We start from the raw sequence: 21728 nt of genomic DNA on the forward strand, positions 1-21728 counted from the left end.
ATGATACTTTTGATTCTGTTAAGTCTTTTTATACTTTCCTAAATTTTTACAGGGATAAAAGATGCATATTAATTTAAGGAACTTAATTACCACCCCAGTTAATTGGAGTTACTTAAGTTTTAGTCTTTCCAGGTATAACCTAGAAAAGGAAAATATTTAGTTACCAAGTCTCCATCACCCCAATTCCAAAAGGGGCTGACCTCTAGCCTCACATTATCTAATTTTTTTGACTTGTTGTAGAAGTCTGCAACTTTGTTAGGGTTGATGGCCTAGTTTAAATTATTTATTTTGCAGCACTCATGCTTGGGGCTAAGAACTGTTGAAAATCATGGGACCCTAAGATATGTCTGCTTTCCTTCCCTGAGATACAATCTTTGAACCTGTTAGGGGAGCCTGCATCCTTTATTTTCTCAGGCCTGTGTAACCCTTGTGGGTATTTGGAATGGTCTTCAGTGGATTACTTTGCTAGTTCCTTGTTTTTTTTCTCACTCATGATGGCATCTCATGAAGTTCTTTTGTTAGACAGCAGAGTTCATCTAGATTAGGTGGTAAAGGACTCCTTCTCCCTTGGCTGGCCAGTCTCCCTGGAAACCTAGAATTTCCAGATGTAGTTGTGTTTGGAAGGAGTGCTTTGATCGACAATGTTCTTTGTGTATGGGATATGCAGGTATGGGAGTATTTGCCATTGTTAGTCTAGATCCATAAAATGAGCTGAATTTTCAGCAGCCCAAACAATGTATGTGGCAAGGAACTTGGAGATAGGATGTTGGAGGCCCTACATTGCCCTTGTCAAGGCATTAATTAAAAGGTTTTGGATGCTCTAGGTCAGTATGCTTGGTATAAAATGCAGAGTCTTGAGCAGTCTATAAGCAGATGGTCTGTTAAGCACACATCTTTTATATCTAGTTTTGTATGGTGTAAATTTTACAGTGTCACTTGAGCTACTTTTCTTACTGTTTGCAGAATACCAAACACTACAGAACCAGATAATCTCTGGTGCAACTATTCAACTCTGCTCTCCTGGGATGAAAGCAGTAGTAAATAATACATAATAAGTGGGAAAGCCTCTGTGCTAATGAACTTTATCTACAGAACCTGAAATTTGAATTTCACTTATTTTTCACATATCAAGAAATTTTCTTTCCATTCCTTTCTTTTTTTTTTTTTTTTTTTTTATCATGAAAAAATACAAAGCTCATTCTTGACCTGTGGGCCTTTTAAAAGAACAGGGAGTAGGTTTGAGTAGGCCTGTATAGAGAGCCCTTCCCAGTCCTCATCGAGGCCCCGGAAGTTTGTATTTGTAATCCCATGAAAAGTTACTGGAATTCTAGTGAGTTGATTCCAGTCTACCATTTCCAGCGCAACCCATGGCGAGAATGAAGTCACTAAGGCATGTTTGTAGTTGTAGGGAGTTAAGGGGTCCTAAGTCCAGCCACAACGATGGCCATCTGGAACAAAGGCCTCGATCCAGGGCTGAACACGGGTTTTATTTATTCATGAAGAAGGGAGCGGCTTGAGGATGAGTGACTGGGAGGACCCTGGGAAGGTGAGTGCCAGGAGCAGGGCTAGGTAGGAGGCCTGCAATCACCTCTGCAATGCAGAGAGAAGGATATGCAGAAGAGTAATCTGCATAACACAACTGAGATAATAGCTAATGTTCTGGGGTCAGTGTTTCAGCTGTGATGTGTAATGTTTGAAGCCCCAGGAAGTCATAGCCTCTATCTAAAGGCTGGGTCCCAGCCCACAGCGTGGAGCACTGGCTCACACATCCCACCTCATCCTGGCTTACTTGTGGGAACAACAGGGGTCCGGGGAAACACTCCTGCCATCTCCAAAGACTACCATCAGCACCTAGGCTAAACTGATATGCATTACTTAAAGCCAATTGAAGGGACAAGGCAAAGTCTTAGCCCGCTTTGTACATATCAATAGATAGAAACAGGTTCAGGCTCAGCCAAAATGGAGACAGTTTCTCCTCTTTCAAGGACAGTCACCTAAGTGGTCCTCCACAGACCTGTAGGTCATAGCTTGACTGCTTCTGCTCTGTGCATTTCTGGCCTTAGGCTCTAGTTCACCCTGTTCTTATAATCCTTGAAGTTCTTCCATCAATAGGCTAGGGATATACTCAGCGATAGGAGCACTTGGCTGCATGAACCAGTCTTGGTTTCAGTACCGAGATATTCCCCCTTTGATTGTCTAGTATTTATGCTACATTAAACATATATAATTTGATTGATTTTAGTTAATTTTAAAATAATTTTTATGTTTTTGTATTGATGAATCCGCTTAGATATTAAAGTTATAACCCTTTCTGCTTCTTACCAAGCTCTACCAGGCACAGAATGATGTCTTCTAAATAAAATAGTTCTTGGGATTTACCCCCTCGTTAATTCAGTGTAAATTGTTCGCAAGAAATTTGCTGGTGAAATTATCCTGTGAAACAGTTGCTGTCCCAAATGACATCACTTTGAAACCCCGTGTTTATTTTCTTTTGGAAAGAGTGTATATATATCCTCTACATAGAAGCTGACTAGAAGCTGAATGAGGAAAGAAAGTGAATTAGTTGAGTTGTTACCATTATAAACTGGCACAGATCCTGAGTATCTTCAGCATGTTATTATCTCATAACTGTGTGTTGCATTCTGGGATCTTGTGGGTTGGTTTTGAAAGCAGCCAACAACCTTTGCAAGACCCTCTCTGTTCAGCCTGGAACCTGGAGGTGCCTGATTAATACACTAGCGTGAGAAGAGGCCACAAAGGGAGTGGGGGCTCTTTTGTTTGAATCTCCAAGCTGGATGTTGCAGTCAGTCTAGTGGACTGTGACGAATAAGAGCCCTAGTCACAGTGGAACAAGATTTATATTTACCTAGAGTCTAATTGGACTGAGATTTCCAACAGTTATGTTAAAATCCTCTGCCCTTTTGCTTAGTGAGCAAGTGTTTGAACTCCTAAGCTCTTGAGGGTTAGCTTTTGCTGGCTCAATTAATTGTTAAATGTTCCCTTTTTATAATTATGCATTGATGCGTTGCTTTGTAGTAGGTGAGGAAATTGCTGAAAGAGTTGTTTAATCTGTTATACGTTATCAGTTTTGTAAAATGCTTTTTTAAAAGGAAACAATTTTGACTTGAAGTGGCATGGTGATATTGGAGTTGGATAACATAAATTGAAATGCAGGAATTTGGCTTTGCTCTTGACAGAAATTGGCTTGTATTTTACATTGACCCATGTGTTTGTCATCCTTCCAGATACTGTGTTGTATTTATTCTTAGAGTTCCACCAGCTGAGGAAACTAGACTTGCCAGAATTAAAAAATACTGTCTGTGGGTTTAAAACTGGAGCTGTATATTATGGTACACTGTTATATACTGCATGTGGAGAAAAGTCAGTTGTTTCTTTCCAAAAATATTTAAATACTGCACAGTGGAAGCTTGCATACATGACGTTTGCCCTAGAGATGGCTTGAATACCCTAAGTATCAGAAAAGTATGAATACATGCGCTTTCATTTCTACTCTTCTGTGTTTATGTTAGTATAAATTTTGTAATGGATGTTTTAAGTACAATAAAATATGTGGGGGAAAGTAAATTAGTTACTTGGTTCTTCTTAGTGAATGTTTAAATGCCTGGAAATGAGTAATCTTCTAAAGCCATTTTACAAAGTCTATTAAATTCATATGTTAAATGTCTATTAAATATCCAGCCCCTTTAAATCTTTTTCATTATTTCCCCCTTAAAAATGTGGAGAAGCTAATTAGACAACATAGTATATGTTACATATGAATGATATTCTGCAGTGTTCATTCAAGTATTCAGTCTCTTTCACTCAAATCTCTATAAATTTCTTCATTCATTTACCTTTGCAGAGAATGCATTTTCCATAATATCCAGTGTATATTAGGGTAATGTGTACAAGGCATAAACTCAACTTTGAGTGTCTGAAGATAGTTATTTTATAGCCTCTTGGAGGTTGCTGCCTTTGTGTGCAGGGTAGATGTCGGTGCTTGACAGATGGCATGTTAGTCTCTCACCCATAGACTGATCAATAGAGATTGATATAGTTAAAAGATAAGGAGAGATTTGATTACACCACTAGGGGAAATGGAGTGAGTTTATAGTACAGATTTTAAATACTTCAGTATGTTCCTTTTATTCTCAATTTTTACATTAACTTTTTAATTTGTGCTTTGTTAGTAGAGCTGTGCACAATTATTGGATCTTAAGCAGACTGTCATCATTATTAGATAGTATTTAGTTTTTAGATTTTACTTGACCTGGCCTCCCATTGTGCTGGTATTATATAACACAGGCACTGTATAATTTCCAAATCCATTGTGGGGAATGTTAGTAATGCTATATATAATTGTAATTTTTCCTTTTTAGTATGGGGAAGGAAAATGTCACAAAAAGGTCTCACCGCCATGGTATGCTGTATTTTTATATAGTCAGGAACAATGTAAGTGAAAATAGTGGCTTATCACTATTGTGTAGTACAAAAATGCATTTAAGATTTTGTAGTTTGCATTTGGAATTATTCTAGCAGCATTCAGATTTGGGGAGATTATGCTTTTTCCTTAGAAGGAAATACATACCTTGCCTTTCAATCTTAAACAATGGAGATCTTTTTTCCTGTTTGTTATCCATATTGGCAAGGAGACATTTTGAAGGAGAAAAATTCTAGGCAGTCTTTCAGGACTGTAAATGAATGGTTTTGAGGTTTGCAGCAACTATAGAAAAATATAGATACTTGGTGACATAGAGTGAATCTTTTTGAAAATTGCTGTTGGCATCAGGTCAGGATTGGTGCACGCTAACTGCGTGCGGAGACCATCAGTTTTGTCATGCGTTTTCCCTCTGTTATGTTCCAGCTGTTAGAATTCTGAGTGCTGAGGCATCTAATACATGGGTGTATGGATTTCCAGCTCCTCCAGATACTGACTGGCACTGCTAGTCTCCTTCTTTCTTGTTCTACTTCTGTGTGGATCTGACTTCCGAACCTGAGAGGGAATGTGTGGCTGCCATTTCTGTGATCATTAGAAGCGGTTCATTTTTATGTTAGTTTCCCTGAGTTCATGTGCTGCTTTTTCTTTTGCCCTATAGGTACACTTACAATGTTTGGGTATAGGACTTTCTTTTTATTCCCTCCTGAAATTTTCCTCCTGCAGTTTTCCTTTTGGGTGAACAAATAATGCATTTTCAAGAATGAAAATTGAAAAATTCAGATAAGCAAAAGTTAAAACCACTAAACCACTGTTAATATTTGTTGGATGATTGCTTTCTTTAGTGAATGAATGGAATTAGAGTATTTGCAGCTTTATAGTAAGCCTCTTAGTGTATCCCGAATTTATTGCTATGCCAGTAATTATAAATCTGAACCATTGTTGCTGCTTTGTATGCCATTAATAATGGGCTCCATAACCCGGGGTATGTGGCCAACCACGGAGACTGTGAGTAGAATGCAGAAGACTGTGCATTTGGCTGGGGGAAAAATATGTCTATTTTCATTAATTCATTACATTTCAAATAACATTTAGCATTCCGGAAGTTCATTTATGAAGGTAGGCAATAAATCATAGCAATAGAGACAGTACCTGTGATACCAGTATAAATCATATATATACTTACGTCACATCACATGGAGAAAAGGACCTGAAGATAATGTTTATGTTTCATTACTCCTTTGGAGTTATTGAGGTTGTTAAGGGACTAGTCTCTAGTAAATCTTTTATTTAATCAATTAATAACTACATATATTGTAATCCAAATTTTTTAAAAAATGTGGTGGGATATATATATTTAAAGTAATGGAATCTTAACTCGGTGTTGTGGTACATTACCGTAAACTCTGGGAGGCTGAGGCAGGAGGATCACAAGTTCAAATGACTTAATGAGAACCTTTCTCAAAATGAAAACTAAAGAAAAGATGTGGGCATGTAGCTCCGTGATAAGGCCTTCTTTGCAGTTATCAGTACTGTGGAGGGCAGGGTGAGGGATAAGAGGGGTTTTGCTGAGAGCTTTTGTGTTCCCCAGTGTGACCTCTTAACTCCTGGGCTCACGTGATCCTCCTACGTCAATCCCCTCAGTAGCTGGGTGGGACTGCAATCTGCTTTTAACTTCTGTAAGTGAAACAACATTCCAGAAATTTTGCTTATCAGTAGTCCTTGTATTTTCCTGGAAGGAATAGCCACACATTCCCTCTCAATTACCAAACTCAGATCCATACAGAAGTGGAACAAGAAAGAGGGAGCCTAGTGGTGCCAGTCAGCATGCCCTTTCATCTGCATGCCAGCCCCTTTCCAGGAGGGCAGATCGCTGTCCTGTACCACTACTGTAAAACCTTGGGGTCCAGTGTGCTGGGAACTTCATTTAGCTCTAAATCTTCAGGGGAAAAGCATAAACTCATTTGATTAGCACATGAGGGCTTCCTTCCCTCCTTCTTTCCTTCCCTCCCTCCCTCCCTCCCTTCCTCACCTTCCCTCCTTCCTTCCTTCACTCCTTCCTTTCTTCCCTGCCTTCCACCAGGAATCAAAATTAATAGTCTGTGCTTGCCAGGCAGGCATTGTGCTGCTGGGCTACATTCCTGGCCCTTGGGGGTTGTTTCTTAATGTTAGTAGAGGGCAGTAGTTTATGCTAGCAGGACATGAGGGCGCAAATCCTGTAATCCCAGCTCTTGGGAGGCTGAGGCAGGAGGATCACCATGATTTTGAGGCCAGCCTAGGCTACATAGTGTGAGACCCTGTCTCAAAAAACAAAACAAAAACAAAGAAATAGTTTATGCTATACAATGAAGCTGTTTCTATCAGTTTTTGAAATCAAGAGTTCTTTATTCTATCTTTTAAATGTATTTTTTAGAGTCCCCGTTCCAACTTTTCCTATTGTAAAAAAAATTAGTGGTCTGGATGCTATCCATAAAGATGATTTAAATGTTTTTTCCTATTTAAGAAAATGTATAGGGCTGGGGATGTAGCTCATTGGTAGAGTGCTTGCCTATTGTGTGAGGCCCTGGGTTCCACCCCCAACAACACACACACACACACACACACACACACACACACACACACACAACACATCCAAAAATGCTGAATTGTGATTTAGGTGATAGGGATTATGGATTTCTGGCCTTGTTAATTAGCTGTAGTTAGAGCTTTTGTTGTTCTGTTATCTGTGACTTTTATTCTTGTCATCTCAGATTTCATCTTGTGTTCCATCCCAATCCATACATTGCTTTCAGGGTACTGGAAAGGGTAGGAAGAGCAAGGTTTATTTCTCTTTCCAAGATTTTGTTTCCAGCAGTTGAAATAATATGGATCTTTTGTATTCCACGGCTAGAACTGTTATTGTCATTCTGAAGGAGTCATGTGCCCAGCTAAGCACTACGCTATTACTAAGGAAGAAGAGAGAAGGCGTATTTGGCTCAAAAAATAAAGTACAGTTAAAATTATTAAAGATACAGTTATATTTTCCTGCCTAGTTTTTAACTAGTAGCATTTTTATTTACTTCATTATTTTGAGGACTTAGTGGCACGTTGATGGTACCCAGTAAGTCTGTGCGTGGGGTTTATGAGTTTATGATTCTGTTTCTTAGTACTTTCATATTCAGCTTTTCTTTTTAATATAGTCTTGATAAGACTTGCTCATTACTATGCTGTTACCACTTTGTCTAAAATGGAGAAGTCTTAGTTTTTTTCCCCTAAAGTTCTGATTCATTTTGTCTCAGCAGATGTTCAGAACATGATTTTTCCAATGTACAAATTACAAAAGGAGCGTGCTAAAGCAAAGCTCTCATTACGTGCTGTGTTGGCCCAGAGCAGCTGCACACATTTGTTGAAGTATGCTGGGTATAGTTTCATAGAGAGCACACCCAGAGCCTCCAGTGGCTCAAACAGTAAATAAGATCTTTAATCTGTTTTCAGGAATAAAGGAACATTTAGATACTTCTAGTAGTATTACTTTACTCAAATCTGTGTTAATTTTGATGATAAAAGTGACAGATGGATAGCAGATTATCAGACAAAATAGCCCTGCCCAATGCTTCTCACCCTGAAAATATTTTATCTGTTTAAAAGCAAAATTACTATGTATAGAATCCCAAGGAGATAATTGAAAATCACTGGGTAGGTGGAATTAGTTTTTCCAAATATTTGTTGAATATTTGTGAAATGGCATTTGTCTCCCATCCAAGTACTAACCAGGCCCGACCGTGCTTAGCTTCCGAGATCAGATGAGATCGGGCGCGTTCAGGGTGGTGTGGCCGTAGACTGAAATGGCATTTGTAATTCACAGTGGGCTGAAGATAATTACTGAAAATGGGAGGTCTTTATACTTATGCAGTAATGTGAAAGTGACTAGATGTATTTTATTCTTAGACTGCCTTTAGTCTTTAATTTCAGTTAAAAAACTACTTGATCAAACAGCAGTAAGGATAGCAGCAAAATCCAGGTGAAAATAACAGTGATGCAAGGGAGAGGAAGAAGGGTGGGTAGTGTTAAAGAGTTGGGAGACAGATTTCTTCTGCTCTTCAAAAGTTCATATAAATCAAAACAAATGATTAAATTTGAAGATCTCTGAAGTGGTAATAGAATTTGAGCAAGCTAGTAGAATTTTTAATGGGGTTGTTACATGTCAGCTATAGTATTAGCATTTTTACCAAGCAGCCAATAAAATAAGAGCACAGTCTTCTGTGTATGTAACATTGAAGGTGTTCTATGGAAGTATTCTGGGACAAGATATAAAAATAGGATCTTTGCTTTTTTTTTTAGTCTTTTTGAGACAGGGTCTTACTATGTAGTTCAGCTCACTTTGTAGCCCAGGCTGGTCTCGAACTTGGAATGAACCTCCTGTCTCAGCCTCCCAAGTGCTGAGATTACAGGCATGCGCCATCACACCTGGTCCAGGATCTTTGCCCTTCAGCCTGTGTTGTATGGGGAGAAATTACATACTCAGAATGTTTGTTAGTAATAGGCAGAGAGTGAGCAAGGTCCAACTGAACAGTTGGTGCCATTGGGGAAGCCATGGAGGGCAGTGGAACTCTGACTTGGGTCTTGGAGGTTGGCTAGGACCGCAGAAGGCAAAGGAGGGGAGAGCACCTCAGGTGGGTGCAGCTGCATAAGCAAGGACTGGCAGGGCCGGATGGAGGTTCCTGCTGGAGCCGAGGACCAAAGCCAGTCAAGGAAAGGCAGGAAAAGGGAGTCTGTGTTTTTCCTTTATTTCTATTTTTTTTTTAAAATGAATTGAAACCCGTTATTCTATGACCCTACTGGTTATAGCAGCACGTCCTAGGTGCCTGCCTAATTATTTGGATGTTGATTTGATGTTCCTTTTAAAGTGCTTCTTTGTGTGCCTTTTTCTCTTTTAAGCACCTCCTATGTAGCTGTGCGAGTACGTAGGTGAAAATCTAATCACTTAAGAAATGTCACTCATGGATTGTTGTGTTGTCTGGTAAATGAAACAAAGAAGTAAATTTCTGTTCAGCAGAATATCAATCTCAGAAGCAGTTTAGTTCAGTGTATATATTAGTTTATGTCATGGGGTTTGTACCTCCAGTTCCATAGGGTATATTTAGTTTAATTTGAATAACTTTCCCTTAATATTGACCTTGTGACTAAAATATATAAGGAAATCATTCAGTCATAAGAAAAAATAAGTAAACTTTCATATTCAATTTTGACAGCAAAATCTGAGCCCATCTGTCCAAACTGATAATAAAACTTTCCTCACACTTGGTTGTAGTTAAGTCCTGACCCTGTGTGTAAAGTTGGAGGTAAATATTGGAATGGGAAGGAATAATAACTGGATATATACTCCTCTTATATACACTAGTATATATACCCACTCATAATAATTAAGGCATCCAAGATGTAGATACCTATAAAGTACAGAAAAGTAATTGGTGTGGGAAATTTTGAAGCTTGATGCTTGAACTGTGGGACTGTTGCTTTTACAAAATTGAGAACTGCAGCCTACAATTAACTGTCATTAATTTCGTTGAAGAGAAATATGTTCCATTTACTGTACAGTCAGGAGCCAGGCTTGAATGAGTTTAAATAGATGAAATCTAAATTAGACTGACAGTCCATTAAATAGTAGCAAAAAACCCATAAAGGAAATGGATTCACTGTGATACCAGTTTATAATAAAATCATTTGCCAAATAAGAATTATAGCCTAGGCATTGTGAATTCTCCTGTGTTTTTCCAGTGAGCACTGCAAATTGGTTTGAAGCATTTATTGCATTGCCCAGGCTCCCAGTGCATTGTTTTCTGAAAAGGAGCAAGCATTGTTGCTTGAAATCTGCCCTGCAGGATGTGACACCAGAAGATCAGATGAGCAATTTGTTTGTTGTCAGCCATATGGGGAGAGAATTTCACACCAGCCTACCAGTTTTTTCTTAGTATACTGGGTATAGTGTGCTGCATTGGTTTCCTAAACGTACATTTTTTCAGTGATGTCCACTTCTAGTCTTTGTGTTAAGGCTCATCAACATTTCCTTTAGGAATCACCCTCTATTAGTGGAGATTTTATAGTAGAAATTTCTTCTTAATTTTTAGATTGGAGGCATTGAGTTAGGGTAGGGTTGTACCTGCAGCGTGTTTTCCTGCAGCGTGTTTTGAATTGAACCCAGGGCCTCATGAATGGTAGGCAAGTGCCGCCTCACCCCGTCACCAAGATTTGAAATACACTTCCCTTCTTAGATTGCCTGAATTTTCTGTATGGCACATAGATTCTACATAAATACAAATTGAAGCTGTAAAAGACATCCACATCACTTCACTGGAGTTTGGATGTTTAACTGAATAGAATCATTTTCAGAGTAGGGAAGGCTTTTAAAGGAATACTTTCATAGTAAGCTTTGGAGATGAGTGTGCTCAGAATTTTCTCCATGTAGGAAATGCAGATGTCAAACCATGCCTAACATTTAGCATACCACATAACTAATAAGATTTCTGCTGCTTGCAGGATGACCTTGCTTTTTCTAGTTTTACTGGTTTCTCAAGCCCATGTAGTGTGGGATCATCATAGAAAGGGGTCACATTGCAGCATTATTCCAGAACACACTATCTGTATCACTGAACATTAGCAAGATCATTATCTAGAGTCAGTCTTTAAGATTATGTTGATTTGAAAAATTTCCTAATTTCTAGAAAAAGAGAAATGTGGAAATTTCAGCCAAATTCTTTTAGTTCATTATAATGTGCTTTCCTACCCTTTCTTCACCCCCTTTCTCCTCTTAGTTTGTAGTTTTTTTTGTTAGCAGTGAGGGTAGAGACATCAGATAAGTGGTGGCCAGCATTCAGTGATCTGTTTACACAGAAGTTGATGTAAGCCTTGTAGCACTAGTTAGGAATCAAAAGGCATCTCAGTTCATTACCTGAAGTTTAAAAAGAAACCAGTGATAATGTTACCTGAGACTTTTTTTTCCTGTTGAGTTTTTAATGTTGAAGATGATGTAGCTAATTTTGTAAACAGCTAACAGAGTCAAAATACAGATAAGGTACAGAATCAGGAAGGTTTCATTTACTGAGGTGGTGTTTTTCCAGTGTTTATTTCCTTTTCCCTTGTAAGCTTTCCATTATTACCAGATATAGTTAGTATCCTCAGTGAAAGAACCTATCTGAAATTTAAAAATAAGTCTCCTTTTAGTTATTCTTTAAAGAAACATTTATTAGGAAACAGCATTCTTTTTGTTCACCTTGATGAGAGTATGGCAGTGTTCTGCCTAGGACCCCCTATAACTTATTACCACATTACCATTCTTTTGTTTCTCATATAAATTCTGAGTTTTACTCTGTACAATATAGTATATTGTTGTTTAGAGTTGAGGAACAGGGCTGGTTTGGCTGTTTGCACGAGACTGTTCAGTATGTCAGTGCCTTTGGGTGACAGTATTTCAGTGTTTCCAGTACACACACATTCTCTCTCTCTCTCTCTCTCTCTCTCTCTCTCTCTCTCTCTCTCTCTCTCTGGGGAATTAGCCGACATCTGTAATAACTGGAGAGATATTTGTGGACTTTTTATTCTGCAATATTAGATCGACCTAATGATTCCCAGTAGCAAGGGTAAATTCCATGTAAGAGAAATGGAAAGAAATGCAGAGCACTTCTGAGGGCCAGTTTCCCATGTTCATTGCTGGGCCACCCAGGTTTATGTCTGGGAAATCTTTTTGTGAGAAAGGCTTTATTTTACTCATACATGCTTTTTTACAAGTACAGGGTCCTATTGCAAATTCCATTAGAGGGACACTGCCATGCTTTGCAAAGAAGAAAAAGTCTTTCAAAGATTCATAGGTGGAAAATGCTTTAACGGACAGGAAATTTCTTTGTGGGTCAGGAACAGTAGCCGAACATTGCCTGTGCATCTTGATGGCAGCTTTAATGCTAGGGTACACAGTGCTGCTTGCTAAATTAGAGGGTGAAGTAAGTGTCCACTCTACATGGTAAGAAGGCTGTCAGGGAAGAAGCTGACAGGTTCTTTGTGTTTCATGATGACAAACTGCCTGATGCGGCAGGCTGTGCTGTGATTTTTACCCTGGAGAGGAGCGAGCTCTTGCTCTATTTACATAAACCTGCTGATTTGCTGAGGGTTTCAAAAGCAGAGAGGGCTTTCTTTGCCTTGAGAATTTGTCTTCACGTTTTGGCTGACTTCCTTCCCCAGCTGAGCGAGTGCTCTGTTATTTGCAGATGGCACAATAAATTCTTGGACACAAAGCTCTGTTGAGATTGTGAGAAACAGCCGGAAACACCCCTGCTCAATATTGTGGATTTTATTGCTCCCTGTTAACAAGAATTTTAGGTCACTTAATAATGTGATCCATTCCTATGCATAGGTTGGTTGGTAGAGAATAAATCTCAGTGAAAACTCATGATTTTATTTCCAGACATTGCTAGTAAAGAAAAATTGGTTATCATGTATTGTTTGGAATAATTGATATTGATGATAATAGCCTCCTTAATTTTTCTGGCCTATTTCAAGCATACTGATTTAAAGATTTATATATCTATATCTATATCTATATCTATATCTATATCTATATCTATATCTATGTCTTGCAGCAACTGGTTGTTCATTTGTTAAGTAGGTATTTTAATGTGGGTAATTTTGAAAATGTGCATTATGCATTTAATGAATTGCTGCATCAACTTTGCTCAGTTGTTTCAAAACTGCTAGCTTTCTAATAAAGAAAAGGCTCTTTTTATTTAAACACCATGAACAACAAAAGGTGCCTGCCGTGGTTGTGTTGGCTGTGGGGATACCAGGTCAGGGATCATTGATCTAGCTGACTAAAACCAGTGGTACAACCAGTCTTAGACAGTCCATGTATTAAATAAGTTTCATAAAAATCTTGCCAAATCAGTTTTACTTTAGAAGATTCTGGGCCATACATTCCAAGCAAAATTTTAACATTGCTCTCAACTTATATTCTTGTCTTTCCCTTCCCAAATAAGCCATTTAATTTTATTTTAATTATAAACGTTTGTATAAAATATTTTCCTAAGTAGCTGCTTGATTAATGAGATGGAGGAAATACTTCTTATGAGTATTTGGCATTAACTTAAGCTTGTTTTGAATAGCATTCAGAGTAACAAAAAGTAGATTGTTTTCTATGAAACTTGAATTCTGAACTGGTTTTTAAAAGAAAGTATTCTCTTTTAGTTGGCTCACCCTAATTTTTGCAGGAATGTTATAAAGAAAAGTGGACTCTACAATAATTTTTAATGCCTTTATTTTAAAAGTAAATTAGACAAATCATTTCAAAACAGTATATTCCTTTCCCTCATGATAAGTTTGACATGGCTGTAACAATTTTAGTTCATATTATCCCTAATCTTATCTGTAGTTTGCTACTGTTAGGTCATATGAACTCTAAATTTTTTTACTTAATTTTGTAGAGTGGTTATCTGACTTTTTTCATATGTGTTTCAAAGTACTGATAGAGGTTGCTTGACATAACTACTTGTTTTACAGATTACTATTCTAGTGTATTGGGACCTCCTATGAAACCATTGCTTTTGACAATTTGGGTTGCCACGGTAACTTTTTTAAAAAAAAGGATAGCTGTTTATCTGGGACTAATGATGAATAAGTAGCCACTATAATTCCATGCATCAGGTATGAGGATCTGCTGTCTCACACAGCCTTGTCCCTCATGGCAGCATTCTCAGCCCAGCTCAGGAGAGCCAAGGCAAACAGACCCTAGAGGCTACCTTGACATGTTGGCATTTTCCTCTCCTTACCTACTCTAACAGCTACATTTTGGCATAGTTACAAGCGATCGTTTTTCCACCTGTAACTTTACAGTAGAAGATAGAACACATCTTCTCTCACCTTTTCTGGAAAGTCCTTTTTAATGTATGAGGTAATAGTTGCTTTATGTTTTAGAGTTAAAAGGGTTTGTAGCAAAAGTGATTCTGATGGTTCTAAAAAAACCACGAAAAGCCTTTATCTAAAAAAGAGCAAAATCATAATGTTATGCTCACTAAGCGTCTGCTGATGAATTCAGTTCTGACTTATGTTACTCACATTGATGTCTGATATTAGTCTTAGTGGATCCAGGGAATGTAGAAGTTGTATGGTTCTCTGAGCTGTCAAGATTGATGGCAAGTGCAGACCATCTGAATGCTGAAAACCAAGCAAACAGGGAATTTAAATTGCTGATATAATATTAAGAAAAGGAGGTGTTGTCATTTCTTTGCAGAGGAGCAAGGAGAATTTAGTCCCTCCGCTGCTAAGATAGAATTAATCATGAAGTTGGTATGATTAGGACCTGGTGGAATGAAAAAGGATTTGGCAGAGATCATGTGAAAGAACTGGTGCTTCTTTTGAAGAATGCAGCCTAGGAAAGCAACAGTGTATAGGTGTGGGACCACATAATGGTGAGCAGAAACTTTTCTTTGATCACTTGAACCTTACCTGAATGGAAGTCATTAGTTGGGAAGAGATCTATTTGTTTTAATGTCAATAAATAATAGGCTGTGATGGTCTTGTATCATGAAAGAACACAATAATGGTTTTTCCATAAGAGGTGATAGGCAAGGGCATGTAGACTGTGGTTTGTGTTCAGGTTGAGTGAGATTAATATATAAATGATATCTAGAGATTTGGGATACAAGAAGAGAGTACAGCCTGGACTAGAACACAGAAATTAAGACTTTGGTTCATTCAAAAATTATATAAAGTGGAGCTGTAGTTTTAATCTAGAGTATTTGGTTTATTCTGCTTTTACTTAAATACTAGGTATGGGATATAAAGCAAAGTATTTGTCCTGGTGTGAAGGTCTGTAGCTTGTTGTTTAAGATGACTAGTTATTAAGTGGATGTTACTGGATGTTGAAGCAGAATTATTCAACATCTAGGACCCTGGAATAACTTGAAAAGCTCAGTTAATAACTCATTCCTGAGATGCAATGCAGATTCAGGGATTAAACCTCTATTTGAGTCCACATCTAAGTAGAGATACTGGTTGGAGACCTGTGACATTTGGAGTTCTTGTGTGGCTTTTTGGTACAGTGATCTTGATGTCCTGTAGTGTTTCCTTGAAGGCTGTGCCCTTCAGTGAGAACTTTCTTCATGATCTCAGTGTTAGTGAGTCTGCTAGTGCTTATGCTGAGACTGATCTGTCCAGGGGAGAGATGACTCCAAATCCTTACTCCTTTCTCTTTCTTGGCTCTTAAGACATTGACAAGTGAGACAGTAGAAGAATTCGCTTGTGTTGTCAAGAACTTGAGTTAGTCTCAGATGCACTCATTCTGAAGAGCCAGGGGAAAGAATAAAATGAAAACCATTTTTGGTATATTATGATCACTCTCCCTAGAAGGTTTGGTTGACTGTGGATACCTTTACTTCTTAGTAAATAATATGTAGACATTTCTGCCTTAAGCTTTATGATGATTATCAGCTGTAATGTGGAGCCTTACCTTTATATTGATGTTGTTTTACTTAAAAAAAATCATTGCTTGCAGGGTGAGGGTGGGCATTGCAGAACTAGGGATGGAATCCAGGGCCTCCCACATGCTTGGCAAGTGTTCTACACTGAGCAGTATCCTTAGTGTGCCTTTTTGGGCTTGGGTTGTGGTGGTGGTGGTGATGGTGGTGGTATCTTCCCATGACACTCAAAAAAAGGCATCCTTTTAGACTCCAGCTGTTGAGAACATCAATAATTGCCCAACTACTACTATATCAAGTGTAATTTAAGAAAGTGTTCTTCTTCCCAGAAGAAAATGTAATTTGGTTTATTTCATTCTAGGATTGGCTCCTTGGTTTTCTTCATAATTAAAAAATAAAATGTGTTTAGGTTAATATTCAATTGTAAGTTATCCACAAGAGATTACATTAGTTTTCTTTTTTGGTTTAGGTAAAAAGGTCCTTTTAGTAACATAGTCAAACTAGTCATCTTTGCATAGTCTGTTTTCTTACAAAATAGTAATTAAAAATAAAGTAGCACTTGGCAAAGCCATATCTCTTTGTGAAGACATGAGAGCATCTGCCTGAATAAGTCGTTCCTTATTTTGTCTTGCTGTGCAATCTTGAGCAAGTAATTCCCTTTATTTAAATTTGGTCCTCTGGATGTGGGTAGTCCTGGGAGATTGGCCCTCCCCGTGTGTGTGTGTGTGTGTGTGTGTGTGTGTGTGTGTGTGTGTGAGATTGAGGCTTTCTTAGGTTCTTTAAAATTACCAGAAAACAGCTCAAAAAGAAGCAAATGTGTATTTTCCTTTAGGTTCAAGTTATTTATAGCTTAATATCTTTGGGAAAATGTCTTTTAGTTCTATGAAGGGCATGTGCTATGTCATTTATTTACTTATGCAGAGGCTTTAATGGGTTCTTTGTACCCGTAAAGGTAAATCCCATTGTTTTAAAATTTCTTTTTCTTTTAAAGACTGTGTGTATATCGAGAGTCGGAGGCCAAACACACCGTATTTCATCTGTAGCATTCAAGACTTCAAACTGGTAAGCATTTTTAATGTGCTGTTCCTTTTGTTCTGTATCTTCTGTTTCTGGTTCCGTTCGCTGTCCGTTTTGATTGCTGTTCCATCACTGTTGATGCAATAACCAGTCTGCCTTCAGTGCTGACTGCCTCTTGGCAGTGCACTGAGAGAAGGCAGAGGCTAGTTTCATCTTTTCACTTTTGTAACAGTGTTATAATGCTTTTATATTGTGAACAATGTTTCTGAAGTATTTATTGCTTTAGTAGGTATTTTGACAATTTCAGGTTCTCTGAGTTTTTGAAGTAGTTCGTTTCTTCCCAGCCACTGTTAAGAGCCTGATGTCAAGTTAGGAATTAACCAGTAGGGGAAATAGTATGAACTAGCCAGACACTAGTTTCTTGTGGTCTACTGTAATTATCTTTGATAAAGTTGTTTGGTATGGAGTACCTGTTTTGGGGGTACCTGAACCTGTTTCCCGGGTCTCCCAGAGGTAGAATTTGGAAGGAGGCATGCGTAGGTATTGCGCTTTCAGATTGAAAACTTATTTCTGACTGTGTTGGTGTGGATATTACCCGTTGTGAAATCTCTTGGTCTTTAGACCAGTGGTTCTTAACATTTTGGGTTTTGGGTTTCTAGATGTCTGTAAAAATCTTGCACTGGTCTGCAAGTAAACATTCCCACTCTTAAGTACATACATGTACCTTATAGGTATCTATAGAACTGTTTTTTAAATGTTAATATGTTGTATTTTTTCCCAAAATTCACTTTTAAGAAGAGTATATAATTAAGAATCACTTTATTACATATTTTCTTTAACCAACCAATATGTGAAATGGTATCAAAGTAGTATGATTTGGGAATTTTTGGAAACATTTTGATCTTAGGATAGGATTCTTGAGGTTGTGAAACATTGTCTATACTGTTAAGTATTGATAAATTCTAATTCTTTGGCTTTGTAGAGAATCTTTGTAGAGGATCTGTATCAATATCTGTGAATGTCCCATTTTTAAAACCCTTTGCAAATCAACAATATTTGTGTTCTGGAGAGTACTGTATGTGGTATTTCAGTGTAAAGAAAAGTAGTGTAGCCTGAAAAGATCTTTAACTCTGCACCTCATTTATCTCTTCCTATCATTTTCAGTGGTCCTAAGCATTCAGTTTGTATATTATGACCCAGCTAGTTAACAAATTGTGTTATTTTTCCTTGTTAAGAAGTTAATGCAACAGTAGCACATATCTGTTGTTTGAAAGGGGAATCAGCAGTGCCACTTCGTTCTCAGATTGATTTCAGTATGAATGTTTGACATGTTTGGTCTTTGCTCTGTATTATATCTTTCCTTACAAAGATTGTTTTTACAGATACTGCACTGACACTTGAGAATTTGGGAGGTGACCTTGATCCCTGAAGAGTTTTATTTTGGTTGTGGCTGCTGCTACTGTTTTTTCCCTGCTTATTATCTGTGTGTGTGTGTGTGTGTGTGTGTGTGTGTGTGTGTGTGTGAAGAAGAGAGAGAGAGAGGAGAGATATTTTTACTAAACCTAATGCCAATGCATCATGGAAAATCTGTAGCTGTGAAATAAAATTGTAAAGATTTTTCTTTTACCTATTTATTAGCTTCTCAGCCCCTTGGACAGGTTTTTTTTTTTCCTGCACATTAGCAGGCACGCTCGTGTTTGAACAGCATCTCTTATGCTGTGTTGATCATACTGTGATCGTTGCTGTTCTGGGCAGAGGTTCCTGCTGAGTTACAGTAATTGCTCAGGGTACTAACAGCAATAAAAGCTGAAGCTTCTGTTGTCAGTATTGGTCTGGTACAACACATTAAAGCTGTCTGCAAAAACAAGTGGGAAATAGGGTGTAGATGTTTAGATGCCCTTTTCTAAATTATACACTGATAGTTATGGTTTTGTTTGAGGTTCTATATTCAGTACATAACTTGTAGTTGTTGTATAAGAATAATAGAATGAAATATTTGCTTCTGGAAGAAATGTAGTTTTCCCTTCTTTGGTTTTCTATACTTCTTGTGAAAAAATAACCAAATACATGAAGATAATCAAGATTTTTTTCCTGTCTAGTTTACCCAAGTGATAAGGGAAAAGATGTGCAGAAGGAAGTATGCTTTGTTTCTCCGCAAGATTTTAAAAAGAAGAAATTGGGAGTTGGTTTTGCCTGCAGCAAGTAACATGGCAAGTGCAGCAATGAAAAAATGGAAAGAAATATCCAGTAGCTTTGAAATGCTAAATAATTACATCTTTTATCTTTTTAGCTGTTATGAAACAAAACGTTGGTTTGGGATTGTAACTGAGAGACACTTCTTTGTTTACACCAGAAATCAAACCTAACCAGTTTTCCACGGTGGGTATTAGAGAATAAAGCGTATTTGGGGACTGTAAAAAGAACTGGGTGGTGCACTTTATGGGACACATCACAGTTTGACATTGTTGTAAGGTGAGATGATAGCGTTAAAGAAGGCAGAAGCTAATGAGTGAGAAGTGGGGGTGGGAGATGTCTTCTACTAGTCATGGATGCTACGATAGGCATGATGCCAAGTGACTGAACTCGGAGGCCCTGGGCAACATTTCATGAACTTGTTCCATGTGAGGTGAGAGGCTGCATTTGTTCCATGTGAGGTGAGGTGGAAGCCTGGGCTGTCATCCAGTCCTGCCAGTATACTCCCTTAGTATCTGAATGCATGCATAAAACAGCCACCTCTGTGTCCTGCTTTATATCTTTGATCTGGTCAGACTATTTAAAGTCTCCCCTTTCAGTTTCAGAAATTTCAATTTGGATGATAGGTCCTGTGGTCTTCTTTTCCACAGGAAAGGTATCTGTGGCTCTGTTCTATTTATGTTGAACCATCAGAACCCACAAGGCCACTCTGTCCCATACTTTCTAGCCCATACTTCCAGAGGTGTAAGTGGAGGCTATGATAGTGCAGAGTAATTAAGTTCCTACCTGAACAGAGGTTTTTAAAGGTAGCATTTTTAAGGCATGTGAATTATGTATTCCATTAGGAAGCCTTTGTTCACTAAGAAAGTGTTCATTTGGGCTTACTTCCAAACTGGGAGGTCTGCTTTCATTTGAGTGTACTGACTGAAGTTACCTGTGGAGGTAGTAATCAAAAAGCAGACTTCAAGATAGCTGTGGAGGTGAGGTGGACAATATATGCTTAATGAGAAGCAGAAGAAAGGAGGAATATCAGTTAAATAACGCTATTTGGCACCATAGATTTGTGTATTTATCTCATAATGCTGAAATAGCTGGCAAAATTCTTAGCTCTTTAAAATAATAATAATATGGAATGGCAGTCTATGATTTTTTGTTCTGGCTTGAAAAGGTTAGTTGAAGCCGGTTTTGTTTTTAAGAATTTTGATTAGGAGCTGGGCATGGTGGCACAGGCCTGAAATCCCAGCCCTGTGGGAGGATGAGACAAGAGGATTTCAAATTTAACCCTTGCCTGGGCAGCCTAGTGACTTAGTGGGACCCTGTATCAAGCTAAAAAATGGGCTGGGGACTGTAGTGCAAAGGCCTTGGGTTCACTCTCCAGTTCAACATTCCCTGCCACCCCAAATTTAGCTTTGAGAAACAGCAGAGGGGCAAAGCTGACAGAAATGAATCAAGAAATGTCCTAATGAGGGCAACAAGGTTAGGACAAACAGGGGCAAAGCTCACATGTTAGATTTCTGAAAGCAGGGGCTGTGAGGGAAGTGAGCTGCATGGCTATATCTTCTCTCTGCTGAGTTCTCAGGTTATCCTGTAGTTCCTGCTCAGTAAAGGTACTTTTACGTGGGCTTAGATTGAGTGGGTCCTCATTCACTGAAGCTGACTGCACCTGGTGTAGCATCTCTAACCCCGTCTTCTGCTGCCCTTCCATAGGTTTATTCAGTGGCTCTATGACTTAGTTTGCCCTGAGGGTTTTGTTCCTGCATGAGTCACATCATCAAGGAGTATCGAGTCCCAGAGTACAATTAGGAATGTTTTGGGCTGTGATCAATGCTTCCAACTGGCATTTACTGAAAACCTTGCTTTTGTGTTCTTTGTTGAACTTGACACTATAAAAGGGGCCAAAAAGTGCGAAATACTCTTCTTTCTTTCAGTGATCTTAGATTCTAATTAAACGTACAATTTGTGGCATTATTAGATGTCACTTCTTTTTTGGAGAATACTCTCAATAGGATTGACCAAAGAAAGCCATTTACTTTTCTAAGAGGAAAATTTATCTCTTGCTTTTTACTAACACCAGTAAAATTCCTTTTTTAGAAACCCTCTTTTATAGAAGTCTTAAGCATTCTAGAGATGATCTGCTGTCTAGAAATAATCATGGAGTCTGAGAATGCTAACAAAGAAAATCACTGAGATTAGTAGTTTTGATTCAGTATAACTCGAAGGAATTCCTTAAAGAGTAATTCCCACCTAATTCTTATTCATAGGTCAGTAATTGAAGCCATTGCTTTAATATTTCACAGGATTTGTTTTTTCTTTTTCTTTCATGGGAATTTTATGTGAATGCTTGAGTTGCCCTTATTCATACAGCAGAAGGAAGTATAATTTTTGGCCTCCTGGAGTTACGTAAGTGTAGCTGTTACAGCAAGTGAGTTTCCAGGTAGAATATGTAATTATTACAAATACTATTTTTGGCAAATACTACTGATTCATTTTTATTAAAACTGGGAAAATAGTCCTTAAAATCAATCCTCGTTTAGAGACTCTCAAAGGCAGAGCTGTCATTAGGGCTGGGCTGGTGGTGTCAGTGGGCTGTTAGTTGACTGAGGGCATTGTTGTGCTTCTCTGGGAAGGAGCTTGCTGTTGTACGC

General features: G+C 38.2%; 1 protein-coding gene across 1 annotated transcript in view; it reads left to right on the top strand.

Annotated features, from left to right (window-relative positions):
• Positions 1–21728, top strand: part of Rere (arginine-glutamic acid dipeptide (RE) repeats) — a gene marked incomplete in the record, with an annotated part of 392228 nt that overhangs the window by 153663 nt on the left and 216837 nt on the right. Inside the window, 1 exon segment of the mRNA XM_013504212.1 lies at positions 16865–16935. Coding sequence (XP_013359666.1) covers positions 16865–16935 — 71 coding nt within the window.

The sequence above is a fragment of the Chinchilla lanigera genome, unplaced genomic scaffold (genome assembly GCF_000276665.1).
Source record: "Chinchilla lanigera isolate Chin_1 unplaced genomic scaffold, ChiLan1.0 scaffold00085, whole genome shotgun sequence".
NCBI lineage: Eukaryota > Metazoa > Chordata > Mammalia > Rodentia > Chinchillidae > Chinchilla > Chinchilla lanigera.